Source organism: Rhinoraja longicauda, chromosome 23 (assembly GCF_053455715.1).
Source record: "Rhinoraja longicauda isolate Sanriku21f chromosome 23, sRhiLon1.1, whole genome shotgun sequence".
Classification (NCBI taxonomy): domain Eukaryota; kingdom Metazoa; phylum Chordata; class Chondrichthyes; order Rajiformes; family Arhynchobatidae; genus Rhinoraja; species Rhinoraja longicauda.
In genome coordinates this window covers 21807718-21826260 of record NC_135975.1, presented here as the reverse complement: position 1 = coordinate 21826260, position 18543 = coordinate 21807718, and the positions used below count along the sequence as shown (strand labels likewise).

At 40.4% G+C, this 18543-nt stretch overlaps 1 protein-coding gene across 2 annotated transcripts in view; it reads right to left on the bottom strand.

Moving 5' to 3' along the window:
• Positions 1-1294: 1294 nt before the first annotated feature.
• ferry3 (FERRY endosomal RAB5 effector complex subunit 3) overlaps positions 1295-18543 on the bottom strand; it is a 43889-nt gene continuing 26640 nt past the window's right edge. For both annotated transcript variants that reach the window (XM_078419816.1, XM_078419815.1), the window contains exons 14-15: positions 3673-3792; positions 1295-2616 (exon numbers count right to left, since the gene is read on the bottom strand). In XM_078419816.1, coding sequence (XP_078275942.1) covers positions 3700-3792 — 93 coding nt within the window. In that variant the 3' untranslated portion in view covers positions 1295-2616; positions 3673-3699. The remainder of the gene's footprint in view (positions 2617-3672; positions 3793-18543) is intronic.

Here is an 18543-nt window from a genome sequence, read left to right as displayed (position 1 = left end):
GCTATGTAACTCGAGTCCAAGCTGACACCTTGAGCCACCTTATTCAGTCTCTTTCCCTCTCTCTACCCTTTGCATCAACAGCTCATCCATTTTTAATGATTTTTGACTCTGTTTCCATGACCCCTGCAGAATGTTAGTCTTGTCACCACTTCTGACTTGAAAATGTTGCCCTCCTATCCCTCGTGTCTTGTGCTCCTTACTCTGAATATCTGTCCCTCGTTTTCAACCGATTCCCTGGTGGGAACATGCTTCCTTAAGACAATCACCGTAAGACAATCACCTCTCTCAAATCTCCTGTCAACCTTCTGCGCAGCAACGAACTGTTGTTGAAATCCCTCATCCCTGGAACCATGCTGATAAATCTGTTGTGCGCCCTCTCCTGGACCTTCACATGCACATTACAGTGTGGTGATACTTGGATGCAACAATGAAGTTGTAACTTAACTTAATGTTTTATAAATGTAACCCCTGAGGTTTTGTGCTAATTTATGAAGTTCACTGTCTTTACTGAGTCATTTTTCTAATATTTCCTGTAACTTTCTAGATTTATGAACATGTTCACTCACGTCCAGTTGTTGAAAAATCCTGTATGACCACATAACCCAGCCTCTAGTGCCTTTCTTCATTCTATTGCCAAAGTATTTCACTTCACATATTTTGTATGAAATTTTATTGTCAATTGCGTAAAACTTACAATGCCAGGGAAATAAAAATCTATTGTACACAAACGAGGGAATGCAAAAGAAAAATGCAGCTCATTCCGCCAGACTATGTACGCGCAATCTACAATATTACTATACTCTTCACAAAATTTAATGTTGGCTACAAATTTTGAAATGCACTCTCTATAATAGATAGGACACACACATTTTCCTTACATTCCCTTGTTAGCTTACAATAAATTGTTATTTCCTTGGCTTTGTAAGTTTCACGTATGATTTTTTTCACAAATTTGTATTCATCTAGGAAATTAGAAAATAATTAGTTAATTACGCACATTGTTTCAAAGGCTATATGTGTAGCATTAGTCAGAGGAAATTCTTTGAATAATGCAGATTTAATCATTAACAAAACAGGTGATGTGGAAAGACAGCAATTCCACAGTACTGATGAAAAATAAAAGCACTTTTTATGCTAAATATTATGAACTAGGGCAATAGTTCAGAAATTGTAGTTGTTTCAATTATGCTTTTTGATTTTATCCTTATACAATTATATAGATCATAACAAGGCACATGATATCATCAAACAACAATGTGATTTTGAAAGATTTCAGTTTATTATTTTGTGGCAGATCTTATAATTAATTGGATTCAAATTAATTCTTTCAATAATACAAAATAAATTAAAAATTTTGAAAATTAGGCAAATTTATCATTTTGCTTTATAATTCGCAAGAAATTAAAGGACATATATTTGTGGGTTTTTCTAAATTTAAACTGTTAAGAGCTTTTTCAAAGTCGGGCAAATATTATGCCATTGGATTATGAATTCATTACAAGTGAGTTTTACAGAATATGTAGGTGAAGACCATATCATTTGATTTCCTAAAGAAATAATACATTGATAAAATATTGATCTTATTTTTTTAATGAAAAGACATACAAAAGTATCCAAAAGGATGAGCTTTTCCTTAAAGGACAGCTTTGTCTATAAATTACAAACCATTATATTTCCAACTATTTGTTATGCTCAAATACAATCAGTCACACCAAGTTTAAAGTCAATCAGAAAAAGATTGAACAGAATTCAGTGGAATGTTCCCACAAACTCTGGTTATTTCATTGAATGTATTATTTTCATAATGGTGCATATCTATGATGTTACGTGGACTTAATGTCTGATAATTGTATTTTTTAAACATTCATACTACAAGATGAAAGCTTCTGTGACACTATGTAGGGTTATATCAGGAACATTTCATTACCAAAGTTTGTATCCAACCTTTATTTGTTTTGAGTTGCGGCAGCCACATGTTAAGTTTAAACTAAATTCCTATCAATCAAAGTTCATCTCTGGTTTACATTTTTAACTGTTTGATTTAGGATTTATTTTCTAATGAAGTGGTGCAGCAAAGAACCCTATTCTAAATTGCAACACCATGGATAAGTTCAATATAAGACAACATGATCAACCTTAGTTAACATACAGAAATATAAACACAGAGCATAAGCTAATTTAATGTATTACAGCATATTAATCCAATGTAACAAATGATAGACCACTCTTTAATTTAATATACTACATTAACCTTTTACAAAAAGAACACTAATACTATAATTTCATTATTACATTAATCACATTAATTTATATTGAGCACATTAATTTACCACATTAATTAACTAATACAACATATTCATTTAATCCATTAATCCCAGTGCAACCTGCTAACAACACATTCACATATTAACCGAGGTGATTATTTTTCATCAAAACACTTTACCAGATACACAGATCCCAATCACAGACCTAGAGAAAGAGGGTCCCAATCAATCTCCGATCTGTTGGTCCCAACTGCAAATGGTGACAGATATCGGTGTTCACTCGAGTGGATATTTTCTCTGGGCTCTCCACATATGTGGAGACTGTCTTGCCAAGCCTCTGCACCACCTGTTTCTATTGCAGATTAATACTTGTTAATTATGCATGGGGCACTGGGTATGTCTAAACCTGTGATATCTTGCAATGTTTTAGCCTAAAATACATTGGTGATAAAACAGTTTAAATTCAGACATTCTTTATTGGCAGACATAAATTCATTAAGTCCATTTTACTCAGTCACTCAAGGAAAAAATATTCTCCACACGTTTTAAACGAATTGTGGAAAGTACATAGGGCATACACCCATCAGCCAAAATACTATGACCACTGACAGGTGAAGTGAAAAACATTCATTATCTTGTTACAATGACACCTGTCAAGGGGTGGGATATATTAGGCAGCAAGTGAACAGTCAGTTCTTTAAATTGATGTGTTGGATGTAGGAGAGATGGGCAGGAGTAAAGACCTGAGCAACTTTGACAAGGGCCAAATTGTTATGGCCAGAAGACTGGGTCAGAGCACCTCTGAAACATCAAGGCTTGTGGCGTGCTATGGGTTAGCAGTGGTGAGTACCTACCGACAGTGGTCGGAGGAGGGACAAACTGGCGACAGGGTGTTGGGCGTGCAAGGCTCATCAATGTGTTGAATTGATTATTTTGTGTTAGTATGAGTAGCTCTCTTGTCTTAGTATGTACATATGAGAGATGGAAAAACTGGAATGCCTTTAATATAATTTCAGTATTATATGCACTATGATCTGGAAATATACTGCAAAATTGATGTTACAAAGGCTTAATGTAAATCTCATGTCAAATCTCTCTTTTTTGGTGGAGGACTTAAACCGTGAAATTATGGAAGGGGAAATCTTGTGTAACTCATCAAATCTGCTTGCAACAATGTTACTTGCTAATTTTTAATTCTGGAAAAGAAGACAAGTTTCAGCATTAAGACACATCAGCATCATTGTGAGAGTATAAGAAGCTTTGATGTATATATCACATTAAGTGCAAGACTTTTGCTGAGGTGAGAAAAAGAGTCTTTCCCAGCCGCAGTGGGAACATAGTACAGTTTTGATTATTTTAATATCTCGTTCAAAGCCCACACAAAAAGTGACTTGTCAGCATAACTCACTTGCTGTTCAGTGGATCTTGTGTTTGTTCATCGCTTGGAGGTCAGGGTCAGTGTAGACGACACTCTAAAAATCTGAGGTAGCATGTTGCTCAACTGGTAGAACATTTCCTCTGAAATACTCTGTTAATAAAAAATTGTATTACCATTTACATTCCATAGTACGGAGCACACATTAACAGAAATATTCATACCCATGCAATGCTTTTACTCTAGTATGGTTGGGAAATTGATTGTTGAAGTGCTGCAATTTACATTTTAATTGCCAAAAAAAATAGATATATGATATTGCTTCTGATTGGTAGAATGTCATTAACTTGGCCAGGAAGGCAAGTTTCCTCAAGCATTCGTGATGTTCACTGGACCAGAGGAATTTTTGAACCTGGTTTTTACTGGGATGGCAGGACTTTCATATGAAGAAAGACTGGATAGACTAGGCTTATACTCGCTGGAATTTAGAAGACTGAGGGGGGATCTTATTGAAACATATAAAATTCTTAAGGGGTTGGAGAGGCTAGGTGCAGGAAGATTGTTCCCGATGTTGGAGAAGTCCAGAACCAGGGGTCACAGCTTAAGGATAAGGGGGGAAGTCTTTTAGGACCGAGATGAGAAAACATTTCTTCACACAGAGAGTGGTGAGTCTGTGGAATTCTCTGCCACATAAGGTAGTTGAGGCCAGTTCATTGGCTATATTTAAGAGGGAGTTAGATGTGGCCCTTGTGGCTAAAGGGATCAGGGGGTATGGAGAGAAGGCAGGTACAGGTTACTGAGCTGGATGATCAGCCATGATCATATTGAATGGCGGTGCAGGCTCGAAGGGCCGAATGGCCTACTCCTGCACCTATTTTCTATTTTTACTGCACCAGAATTCTACTGCCCATAGTAAGGACAACAATCTTTAGAAGTCTTTGCATTCTTCTACTCTGGGCTTTCTGATATCCTTTTGTCAGTCAACCTGGCCTCAAGTTCTGAAATGCCCTACCTCAAAACTCTTTGCGAGAGAGATTACCTTTTCCAAATGGTGCAAGTGAACACACATCATTTAAAAAAATAAAAGAGAGATGTGGCTGTAAATAGTGTGAACAGTTAGCTTTCACATGCACCCCCCCCCCCCCCCCCCCCCCCCCCCCCATATCTGATGATTTAATGTTGTAGGATGCTCTGTTGATACCTCTACAGAGGAGATCACAACATAAATTCCAATTCAAACAAATAGACAATAGACAATAGACAATAGACAATAGGTGCAGGAGTAGGCCATTCAGCCCTTCGAGCCAGCACCGCCATTCAATGCGATCATGGCTGATCACTATCAATCAGTACCCCGTTCCTGCCTTCTCCCCATACCCCCTCACTCCGCTATCCTTAAGAGCTCTATCCAGCTCTCTCTTGAAAGCATCCAACGAACTGGCCTCCACTGCCTTCTGAGGCAGAGAATTCCACACCTTCACCACCCTCTGACTGAAAAAGTTCTTCCTCATCTCCGTTCTAAATGGCCTACCCCTTATTCTCAAACTGTGGCCCCTTGTTCTGGACTCCCCCAACATTGGGAACATGTTATCTGCCTCTAATGTGTCCAATCCCCTAATTATCTTATATGTTTCAATAAGATCCCCCCTCATCCTTCTAAATTCCAGTGTATACAAGCCCAATCGCTCCAGCCTTTCAACATACGACAGTCCCGCCATTCCGGGAATTAATCTAGTGAACCTACGCTGCACGCCCTCCATAGCAAGAATATCCTTCCTCAAATTTGGAGACCAAAACTGCACACAGTACTCCAGGTGCGGTCTCACCAGGGCCCGGTACAACTGTAGAAGGACCTCTTTGCTCCTATACTCAACTCCTCTTGTTACGAAGGCCAACATTCCATTGGCTTTCTTCACTGCCTGCTGAACCTGCATGCTTCCTTTCATTGACTGATGCACTAGGACACCCAGATCTCGTTGAACTCCCCCTCCTCCTAACTTGACACCATTCAGATAATAATCTGCCTTTCTATTCTTACTTCCAAAGTGAATAACCTCACACTTATCTACATTAAACTGCATCTGCCATGTATCCGCCCACTCACACAACCTGTCCAGGTCACCCTGCAGCCTTATTGCATCTTCCTCACAATTCACACTACCCCCCAACTTAGTATCATCTGCAAATTTGCTAATGGTACTTTTAATCCCTTCGTCTAAGTCATTAATGTATATCGTAAATAGCTGGGGTCCCAGCACCGAACCTTGCGGTACCCCACTGGTCACTGCCTGCCATTCCGAAAGGGACCCATTTATCCCCACTCTTTGCTTTCTGTCTGTTAACCAATTTTCTATCCATGTCAGTACCCTACCCCCAATACCATGTGCCCTAATTTTGCCCACTAATCTCCTATGTGGGACCTAGAAGAACTGGGCCAACTAACTACTCGCAAGTAATTTACTATTTCAATAAGATCAAGTCTGATCTTGCTTCAAATTCACTTTCCTAAACAAAATCATATTCTTTGATTCTCTAAATATCTGATGATCAGTAGGTCTCATTTTCGAATATACTGAGTGACTGAACCTCCATGGTCCTTTTGAGTGTAAAATTCCAAAGATTCACTACTGTCTGCTGAAACAAATACTTTGCATCTTATTCCTGAAAGGCCCAACCATTATCTTGAAACTGTACCCCTCGTCAGAAAAAAACATCATTCTTATACCTACCCTACAAGCCCTATAAGAAATGTTTGTTTTAATGAGATCACTTCTCATTTCTTTTAAACCTGAATAAATAGACCTAGTCTGTTTACAACTCTACATTAGAACCACCCCACACATTCCAAGGACCAAATCTGGTGAACCTTCACTACCCCACATCCCATTGGAATTACATTCCTACCTAGAAGAATGACAAGTCTTGTACAGAGTATTTTGGTATGGTCTCACCAAACATAATGGCAGCAAGATGCTTATTCTCTGGTATTCAAATCCTCTTATAATAAAGACCATGTTTGACGTCCTAATTATTTGCTGCAGCTGTAGTTACTTTTCAGAGATTTGTTTACTCTGACATCTTTGAACATCTTATCAAGATTTTACATTCTACCAAAGTGACCATTCATTTTTCACATTGTACCTCATCTGCCTTGTTCTCACCTATTTACTTAGACTGCTTATTTTCTCCTGAAGTCTGATCATTATCGTAGTCATTCAGCTTTATAAGATTAGCAAACCGGATACTGAGTCATAGAATCATAACGCATTGAAACAAGCCCTTCAGCACAAACTCGTCCATACCGACCAAGATGCCCTTCCATACCAGTTCCATTTGCCTGCATTTGACCCATATCCCACTAAACCTTTCCTATCCATGTACAAGACCAAATGTCTTTTAAATGTTGTTAGTACCTGCCTCTACCACTTCCGTTGACAGGTTGTTCCATATATGTACCACCTTCTCGCATAAATCAGTGATTAATTTCCTTTTACATATCTAAGGAAGCTTTTACAATTTGATTTGATGTTTCTCACTAGATTACCAGTGTATTCTACTTTCCCTTTCCTTATTAATATAATAATATAATATATTCCTTTGTTTGTCCCACACTGGGGAAATTTACCGTGTTACAGCAGCAAAGTGGATAGCAAGAGATCATTCATTATAAATAAAAGATACATAAATTGTCATAAGCTTTCTGTGTGTTCTTAGCTGTTATTGACTCGTCTGCTGGGAGCAGTGCTGGTTGTGCAGTCTCACAGCAGCTGGAAGGAAGGACCTCCCATATCTCTCCTTCACGCACTTGGGGTGAAAGAGTCTGTCACTGAAGGAGCTACTCAGTGCAGTGACAGTGTCCTGCATGGGGTGGGAGTCGTTGTCCAGCAGCGATGTTAGTTTTGCCATCATCCTCCGCTCTCCCACCACCTGCACTGAGTCGAGGGGGCAACCCAGGACAGAGCTGGCCTTCCTGACCAGCTTGTCAAGTCTCTTCCCTTCCGCCGCTGAGATGCTGCTGCTCCAGCAGACCACTCCATAGAAAATGGCCGATGCCACCACCGTGCTGTAGAAGGTCCTTAGGAGTGCCCCCTGCACTCCAAAGGACCTGAGTCTCCTTAGCAGATAAAGTCTGCTCTGGCCCTTTCTGTATAGCGCATCAGTGTTTTCAGTCCAGTCCAGTTTATTGTTGAGGTAGACACCCAGGTACTTATAAGAATCCACCCACTCGATGTCCATTCCCTGGATGTTCACCGGTGTCGGGGGGACCTGGCTGCGCCTGCGGAAATCTACCACCATCTCCCTGGTTTTCCCCGCGTTGATCCAGAGGCAGTTCCGCTGGCACCAGTCCACAAACTCCTTGATCGGTTTTCTTGTCTTGGTCCTCCTTTGCTGAATTTTGAAATTCTCCCCAACCTCAGGTTGGCTGATCTTTTTGGCAACATTTTAGGCCTTTTCCTTTGATCTAATTCCACTGCTCTTGTTAGTCATGGTTGGACAGTTTTTCCTGGTTTTTTTTTTGCCTTAAACAAATACCTCATCCACCTCTGTGTGGAGCCACAGGAGATGGGCAAGGTCCTAAATGAGTTTTCTCCTCTGTATTTACTGTAGGACGGAGGAAATTGGAGCAGTCAGGGTTACCGTCGAAGAAGTACTGAAAGTAGTGCCGTGTTTGACGGTAGACAAATCTCCAGGGCCTGATCAGATATAAACAAGGTCATTGCGAGAGACTAGAGTGGAAATTGCGGGAGCCCTGGTTGAAATTTACGAGTTGTCCTTAAATACAGGAGAGGTGCCGGAAGACTGGAGGGTGGCAAATGTTGTGCCTCTTTTCAAGAAGGGCTGCAGGGAAAATGTTGGGAACTATAGGCCAATGAGCTTAACATCTGTAGTTGGTAAGTTACTGGAGAGCATTCTGAGGAATAGGTTATACAGGCATTTGATGGGCAAGGGCTGATTAGGGATAGTCAGCATGGTTTTGTACGCGGGAGGTCGTATCTCACATCTGATTTACTTTTTTGACGATGTGACCAACAAGGTTGAGGGCAGAGCTGTAGATGTTGTGTACATGGACTTCAGCAAGGCATTCGACAAAGTTCCGCATGGTAGTCTGCTCTGGAAGGTTAGATCGTATGGGATCCAAGGAGAGATAGCTGAATGTATAGCAAATTGACTCCATGGAAGGAAGCAGAGGGTGATGGTGGAAGGTTGCTTCCCGGACTGTAGGCCTGTGGCTAGTGGTGTGCCTCCGGGTTCGGTGCTGGGCTCGTTACTGTTTGTCATCTACATCAATGATTTGGATGAGAACATACAGGGCAAGATTAGCAAGTTTGCTGATGATACAAAAGTTAGTGGCTTTGCAGGTAGTGAAGATGGTTGTGAATGATTGCAGCAGGATCTGGATCGATTGGCCAAGTGGGCAGAGGGATGGTTGATGGAATTTAATACAGAAAAGTGTGAGGTGTTGCATTTTGGGACATCGAAACAAGGGCAGGACCCACAAATTAAATGATGGGCCTCTGGGTAGTGTTGTAGAGCAGATGGATCAAGGAGTACAGATGCATGATTCCTTGAAGGTCGAGTCGCAGGTAGATAAGATGGTCAAAAAGGCTTTTGGCACTTTGGCCTTCATCAGTCAGAGTATTGAGTATAGAAGTTGGGAGGTCATGTTGCAGTTGTATAAGACGTTGGTGAGACCACATTTAGAATATTATGTTCAGTTCTGGCCACCATGTTATAGGAAAGATATTGTCAAGCTTAAAAGCGTTCAGAAAAGATTTACAAGGATGTTGCCAGGACTAGAGGGTGTGAGCTACAGGGAGAGGTTGAGTAGGCTGGGTATCTATTCCATGGAGCGCAGGAGGATGAGGGGAGATCTTATAGAGGTATACAATATCATGAGAGGAATAGATCTCGTGGCTGATCGGGTAGATGCAAAGAGTATTTTGCCCAGAGTAGAGGAATCGAGGGCCAGAGGACATAGGTTCAAGGTGAAGGGGAAAAGATTTAATAGGAATCCGAGTAGTAACTTTTTCACACAAAGGGTGGTGGGTGTATGGAACAAGCTGCCAGAGGAGGTAGTTGAGGCTGGGACTATCTCCTTATTTAAGAAACAGTTAGACAGGTACATGGATAGGACAGGTTTGGGGGGGTATGGACCAAGCACAGACAAGTGGAACTAGTGTAGCTGGGACATTATTGGCCGGTGTGGGCGGGTTGGGCCGAAGGGCCTGTTTCTACACTCTATGACTCTACTGATGCCGAGGATAAGGTTGAATTGCAAACTCAAACCTTTCATGCAGTGGGTCATAAACTTGGGATAATAAAAACCTAAAATGTCCTGTTTGCAGAATCTAGCTCCCCAAGTTATTAATTAACTAATCTAACATTTTTCTTGGAAAAAGGTATATAAAACATATGCCCTACAAAATCATTGAACAATTGCAAAAAAATGAATCCTTTTCCAGGAAGATATAACATTTGGACAGAAGCAGCTGCACAAAATGTATTTCAAGATAATATTCCAAAGAGGAAGGCAGGAATTCAAACAAGAGGAGGAATACAGTGCCTCATGCCATATTAGAAAGGAACAGAGTAAACTACCAGTAAAATGCTGGATTGTGGCAGGAAGTAGGAATATCCAGAAGCAAAGCAATCATGTGGAAAAAGAGCAAACTCGGCATAGAAAGCACAAGAGGGCAACTTATTCAGCTGTACAACTAGTATAGTAGTGCGACCTATACAAAGTCCATAGTGAATCATTGCTGACGTAGGGTGGTGGAATGTGGTCCAAGTGCCTGATGGTTGATGGGAAGAAGCTGCTCATGGACCTGGGGCCATCAGTTCTCGGGCTCCTGTATCTTCTTCCATATGATAGCAACGAGATGAGAGTGTGGCCAGGGTGGTGTGGGGTTTAATGATATTAGCTACTTTCTTGAGGCAGAGCTGCCTGTGGATCCCTTCAATGGTGACAGACTGGGCACATTCCACAACTTTCTGCAGCATCCTTTGTTCTTGGGCATTCGAGTTACTGAACTGGGCTATGATGCAACCAGTCAGTACACTCACCACCATACAACCATAGACGTTTGAGAGAGTATTCAACAACATGTTGAATCTCCTCGTTCTGAGGAAATAGAGGCATTGATGAGCTTTCTTTGTGATGCATCAATGTTGTTCTGGAACCATCGAACCAGGTTACCAATCTGACTCCTATTCTCTGATTCATCGTTACTATTATTCATCAATCAACTGTGGTATAATAGGAGAATTTGAAGATGGGTTGGAGTTGTGTCTGCCTGCAAAGTCACAGATATAGCAAGAATGGGACTGAAAACGCTGTCATGAGGTGCCCTTGTGCTGATGGTCAGCGAGAAGTGTCTTCAATTCTTCTTGATTGAGGTCTGCCAATGGGGAAAACTAGGACTGAGTTGCATGGGGACGAGCAGAAACCCTGTTCGTGGACTTTGCCAAGAGGTTTAGATGGTGTTGAATGCCGAATTTACCTCTACTGTGTTGAGCCTTGAGGATTTCTGAGGTTGAGGGATAACTGGATACACCGCAGGATATAAAGGTTGGTGAATGTTTTCTGGATCACAGGACTCAGGAGATGGTCATGCATGGAACATGAAATCCAAATGGCAAGTGGGTAACCATCTAGTGGGTTAGGAAAATGCACGGAGTAACGGAATCCTCTGACTTTATGTCTCTGAAGGTACTCTGTATATTGGTGAGGGTGTGCAATCCTGAGCTAAGCAGTGAGACAAAGGATTGCACAGGCAACAAATACAGTAACAACTATGGATTTAATAACCGTGGAGCAGACAAGCAGTTTTGTAATTATTATGATGAGAGATGTAGAGCAGATTGCTTCCTGGATGCTGGGATAAGAGAAATTACCAAGAGGATGGATATCATCATATGTGATGGGAGGTGGTGATGGGAGTTGAATAGGTTGAGAGGGAATAGCATGAGATCATCCAGATTAATGTAAAAAAACATACAGGTTCTCCATCTAATTCCCACACTGATCTCAATGTTGCAGTGAAGCCAAATGTAAATTTGAGGACATCTTCAATGTTCAGGCACACAGAATTCAACAATTTCAGATCATTAACGGCATCCAACAACCCTCACCAACTTCTGCAGCAATTGTTTGGGAGACTGCAAGAAATTGCAGATTTGTGGACGTTGCCCAGACAATCAAGCAAACAACCTCCCTTCCATTGACTCCATCTATACTTTAAGCTGCATCTGCAAGCCCACTAGCATAATCAAGGACCAGTCTCACCCCTGTCACTCCTCTCTTCTCCCATCAGGCAAGAGGTACAGAAGTTTGAAAACGTATACCTCGATTCAGGAACAGTTATCACCCAAATGAACCATCCCCTCAAAATCTGGAATGCGGTCCTGACTTCCCATCTACTTCAATGGAGACCTTTGAACTATCTTTAATCAGACTTTAACTTGCACGAAATGTCATACCCATTATCTGTACACTGTAGATAGCTTGATTCTATCATCTGTAGTTTATTTGACTGGAAAGCACGCAATAACAACTTTTCACTGTACCTCAGTGCAGGTGACAATAATAAATTAAACTAAACCATTTGAAACAAACTGGCTAGTTTGGTTGAAAGGTTATTCTCTGTAAAGTTAACAGAACTTTTCTTTTTTCCTCACTGACGTCACCGCTGAGTGTTTATTTCACATAACTAATCAGATTTTCATCAATGCAGGGTTCTTATATCTCATGTCTAATATTGTTTGTTTTATCTTCTCCTCTGCACAAAGCCATCTTCCACAAAATACTGTAAATCCTGACATCACAATTTGGGAGATGGTGCCAAAGAGATCTAGAATGAGTCCCACAGAAAGGATTAGTTATGTGAATAGACATTGTGGTTGCTTTCCTTGGAACATAAATGACTGATTGGAGATGTGGCAGAAATGTTTAACATCTTGAATATGAACAATTTAGATTGTTTCTCTTTATTTAAACTATCTTCATCTGCTGTAGAATCAATGTCAAATTGCATTGGACAAAAGGACCAGAGATAATTAAAAGCAAAACTTTGATAAGTGAGTGTGTTCGATTTGAAATAACTTGCCTGAAGGTGTAGTAGTTACAGATTCAGTACCAGCTTTGAAAAAGGAACTGCATAGATAATTGAAGAAAATAATTCCATGGTACGAGGAATGAGACGAGGCTAATTGCACTGCACTTTAAAAGAGCCACTGCAGACCCAATTTGTTGACTAATTTTCTTTTACACAAGTCCAAGACATGAACTTAGTTAACTTTGACCATCTGTTACTTTGAGGCACACAAGAAGCTTCAGGTGTCAGGATAAAACTGGTAATAGTTCTACCCTGAACTGCTCCACTGATCCAAGTATTGAGTATTTGGTTATATTTTCCCCGTGATGTTAGCAATTGTGCTGATTTAAACTGCACTAAACCACAGATTGTAAAATTATTCTGTGCAAATATTAACTGGTTTGTCTGCCATTCATTTGTCTGCTATTTTAGACGTTAATATGCTTAAGAAAATTGACAAAAAAACGTCATCCAAATAGTCTTTATAAATTAAACTCATGGTCAATTTGCTGCTATAATGAATTTTTACACCAACTGTAATGAATGCTGCTCGACATCACTGTGGCTAAACAACTGGAAATGAGAAGTGAAATGGAGAAAATGGTGTAATAAGTGCACACAGATAATTTTAGAAATGACTACAACAGCCTAAGTGAAAAACTTGCAATATGCTTAATTCTTCAAGTAGCCATGCACACTGGGTGTGGGGGATGGAGGACTGGGGAAAGCCCCAGTTGTTGGAAATGGGCTGCAGCTACTGTGTGAAACCTGCAGCTACTCTGTGGAAACCCCAATCCAGTACCAGCTGCTCTGTTTTGTGCTCTTTAGTAGACAGAGGCTGCATGGATGAGATCAGTGATTCCACAGAGCCAGGATTCCACAGAGCTACAGGCCTCAGCTGACTAAATGCCATTGACAGTTGACTGACCTTTTCAGAAATCCAGCCTTGATTTCCCACAATGTGGCCATCCAAGTCTGGCTCCCCCGATTTCAAATTGCCCAAATATTCATCCCGGCATTAGAATTATCCTTGGGAGGTGCAGTGCACAATGATAGCAACCACTTTATTTGCCCAATTTGACACACCAGTTAAATTCAGCGATAGAGAGGTTTGATACCTTATGCTACTACTAATCACTCCATCTGCTGATACACTTACAAAGAAACTGAAGTAACATTGTTGGTCAATATAGTTGTGCTTATCTTAAACCAACATTAACAATACAGTATCAAAGTCAAGGACAAAGCAGGTTTTTCTCCCAGGATTTTAAAAAAACCAGAAAACATTATTTATTCAAGGTGTTTGAAGTGTGGGTAATTTAGAGATAATTTCTAACTAGACCTATTGCACTTTAAATGTAAAAGATACAACATAGTATGGAGAATCAGTGGAGTTGTCAGTTCTAAATGATTAACCTTAAAACTCTTATTCTCCCTTCAATTGAGACAATTGGTATTATCGTCTGCAACAGAGCGATAACTTTAGGGATTGTGACTCTCTTTATGTATCCATTCCATTTTTGTCTTAACTAGATAGCTTCATGGTGTTCAAAGAATAGCATCATTCTTATGTATGGACTTTACTCCCCAAAATGTGGCATGAACCTTTACCTCTCCAGGAATTTGTAATAAACCAGGCCTGCACACTACATTTAAACTTACAGATTTTTATCAAATCTTAACTTTTTTCTTAACACAATCTTTCTTCACAGTGCAATAAAAAAATACACACGAGACAGGCAATAGTTATGAACTATTAGACAGCAAATAGATAATAAAGATGAAAGCTCTAAGATAGCTACAAGTTCATCTCCTTTGAAAGGGGCTAAGTGCGTTGCATGTGCTAAACCACAAGCAAAACACACCCCAAATTAACCTTTAATTGGGGATCAATCAAACAAAATGTTAACGTCAATTGAAGAAATTTAAAACACTTTTAGAAACCAATCAAACATATAGAAATGAAAACTTCAAGATACTTATATTTTAGTTGAATGATTAGACACTTGCATAGAAACTGGATTCAATAGCACCTGTTTGTTTTTGTTAATTGTGTGATCTAATGTGATATAGCTGTGAAACCTAGTTGAAGAATCATGCTGATACAACTGTAATTTGTGGTGCACACTGCCCAGAGGCCACTAATCTATAGTCAGGCATCCACGGCAATAGCGTGCCTGCTTCTATGCAACTTAAGCACATGTTACTATATCAGGCCATGGCCAATGCTAGGTTCACGGCTCGGGTACAGCTCCTTTCAGGGAGCATTTACTTAGTCTCCATTAACACCCCTCCTTCCTGCCTTCCTTGGAGCAAACTACAGTTCTGTCCTCATGCTCATGATCTTTGCAAATCTTCAACTACAGACGGATCTGCTGACTGACCATAATGCTCTTTCCATTCACACGCCCCATCATGATCATCAGTTGCACTCCTCCCTCTACCCAGTCACTGATTTCATTCTCACGACTAGCAATTCTCTTTGTGTCAACCGAGTCTCAATCACTCCTCACTCCATACATGCATTAATCTGGATATATTTCCAAAAACTGACATTCCTTCCCACTCCTGGGTTCTCTCCTCCCAAATCACTCAGAACCAGCCAAGGTCCCCAACATTAGTCAGTTTCCCGCATGCATTAAAGTCTTCAGTGTGCAATGGATGGCTGTTCAGTAATGCCAACTAATTCTGGCTCTGAAACAATTTTTTTTTTTAACTTCACAGATGCTGCCTGACATGCTGAATATTTTCAATATTTTCTCTTTTTAATAAGTGACAATTAAGTTAAACTATATTCTAATGATATACATTTATATCATGGGATCTATATAGCCACTGGAATCTCCAGACATTCATTTTGTTTCTTAGCAACTGATTACAACTCTGATCCGAGGTACTCTCTTAGTACTTTAGAATCTGTTAATTTATTTAATTGTATTTATTGACAGCCGTTAATGCCTTTAATAAGGTTGGGACATGCTACCTTTTTGGACCACTGCTGGTGAAAGTATTCCCACAATTCTGTCAGGTAGAGTGTTCCAGAATTTATATCCAGCTACAGAAAAGGACGGTGATAAATGATAAATTTCCAAAACGGGATACTGTGGGACTTGGGAGGGAGCCTGAAAGTGTTTCAATGCACCCAGTGACCTTGTCCTTCTTGGAGGTTCAGATTAGGGTGGTGCTATCACAATGGCCTGGCAAGTAACTGTGTTGAATTTTGTGAATGACGCACACACCGTAGTCAAAGATCGCTCACAAATATTCTCTAACGAGCTTGACACTTTCCGCTTCAACACTCAAAGACATTACTCACTGTAGACTTCCCATTATTTAGCGTGTTTGGAAGTAATTCTAGACTGACTTACCTGAGCATTACACTAATTTTTGGATCATTAATTTTCAAAATTGCAAACTAGACAAGACTGAATGACTCAACAAACCTCAAGTGCATTTTACACTTCTCACAACTTGTGCAATATGATTTCAGTAATATGGATTCTCGGCATCGACAATTTATGAAGAGCCAGGATCGGACAACTAAGTGCTTAAACGTTTCATCAAAGTTCAAAACACAAATAGATAGGGAGGGAAAGAAAGCATATGTGGAATGCTTGCATACATTAGGGGCAAGGGGCATTGTATACAAGAGTCAGGAAGTCATGATGCAGCACTACAGGACTTTGGTTAGAGGATAATATGGGGAAGCTTTGGAGAGGGTGCAGAGGGTATGTCAGAAGATTTACCTGCCTGGATGAGAGGGTTTCAGGTACATGGAGAGGTTGGATATACTCAGATTTTTTTCTCTGGAATACCGGAGGTTTGAGGGAAGACTTGACAGAAGTGTATGAGACATGGATAGGGTAGACACGCAGACCCTTTTCCCCCAGGATGGAAATGTCCAACATTAGAGGGCATAACTATAAGGTGAGAGGGGGAAAATTGAATGGAGTGGGGTAAAGTATTTTCTTTACACAGATGATGGTGGGGGCCTGGAACGCATTGCCGGGGATGGTGGTGGGGGCAGATAGATTGTTTAAGATGCTTTTGGATAGGCACATGAAAATGCAGGGAATAGGGGAATATGGATCATGTGCAGGCAGATGAGATCAGTTCAACTAAGCATCATGTTCGGTACAAACATTGTGGGCTGAGGGGGCCCGTTCCTGTATTTTACTTTACTATGTTACTGAATGTTTAATTTTCCAAGTGAAATAGCTTATTTATCTGAAAAATATGGGTATTTATTCTGGAATTTTCTTGAACTTGTTACAATCAGTAGGCATTTTGTTTTTAAATTGCAGACAAAAGGTTATTGGCCACTATTGTTTGTTTATGAAACAGTGCCTTCCACGTAAAGTGCCTGAATATGATCTTTTAATAGCTAAATACTGAAACTGATGATCATAAGTTCTTTGGTTGGACCCTTAGGTTAGGAGGGCAAGGTTATCCATTCAATCAAACAGGAGCTTGTTAACTTATGCAAATCAGTGCCTTGTGGAGGAAAAATATATAATTCCTGAATTAGCTTTAAAAGCCGATTTTGCAGAACTTCCACCATGACTGCTTCATACAACAGGGCAGGCCAGAAGATGCAGGGGTGATAAAGACATTTTGGGAGAGGAGCAGGGTGACCCACTGCCACTTTTGATCTCTCCCACAATGAGAGCATCAGCTGTCTCAATTCTTAATCATTGACTGTTTAGGCGTAGGAAACACACTGGCGTATTGTGGACCTACCCATTTAGAATATGAAAACACCATACCTACTATTGAGGACTGACTTGGTTCTGAGCTTCCAAAGTTAGAGAAATCACGCTGAAAAAATTGAAGTTGATGTTCACCACATGATCATCAGGAAACTGACAGGAGCAAGTCACTTCCAAATGATATATGTGGTGTACCTCACAATAATTTGAACGATGTAGAGTGTACACGGATCATATTCAATAAACTTTGGTTCATTTGAAAAATTCCTGCTTCCACTCGCCTTGTTGCAAACAATCATGGATGACAATCGGATCAAAATAAATCAACTTCTGCACTTGTATCCAGCCATTTATTAACACTCCCATACCACAGCTATCCCATGTATTCTTTTGTTCATCAGTCAATTGCTGGACATCTGCGTTTGGCACAATGCGAGAAACAATACAGTTTATGTCCCATCTTCAATGGTTACTCTTCTTGATATTAAAATCAAATACTCCATAAATTTCTTCTAATTCTTGAGGGGAGGGCTTTGGCAAAGAGGCTTACTTGGTAATATCCTTTCTCGTACGAATTAGTCAAGAAGTGAAGGAGGAAAGAACTCTGAGACAAATCTGAATTTGGCATTATATTTAATAGTTACTTTGTCATGAGAATGCAGTTACTGTCAAAAGAACTACTGTGCCATAGGCTGAAAACATTAAGCACATTATTTAGACAATAGACAATAGACAATAGACAATAGGTGCAGGAGTAGGCCATTCAGCCCTTCGAGCCAGCACCGCCATTCAATGCGATCATGGCTGATCACTCTCAATCAGTACCCCGTTCCTGCCTTCTCCCCATACCCCCTCACTCCGCTATCCTTAAGAGCTCTATCCAGCTCTCTCTTGAAAGCATCCAACGAACTGGCCTCCACTGCCTTCTGAGGCAGAGAATTCCACACCTTCACCACCCTCTGACTGAAAAAGTTCTTCCTCATCTCCGTTCTAAATGGCCTACCCCTTATTCTCAAACTGTGGCCCCTTGTTCTGGACTCCCCCAACATTGGGAACATGTTATCTGCCTCTAATGTGTCCAATCCCCTAATTATCTTATA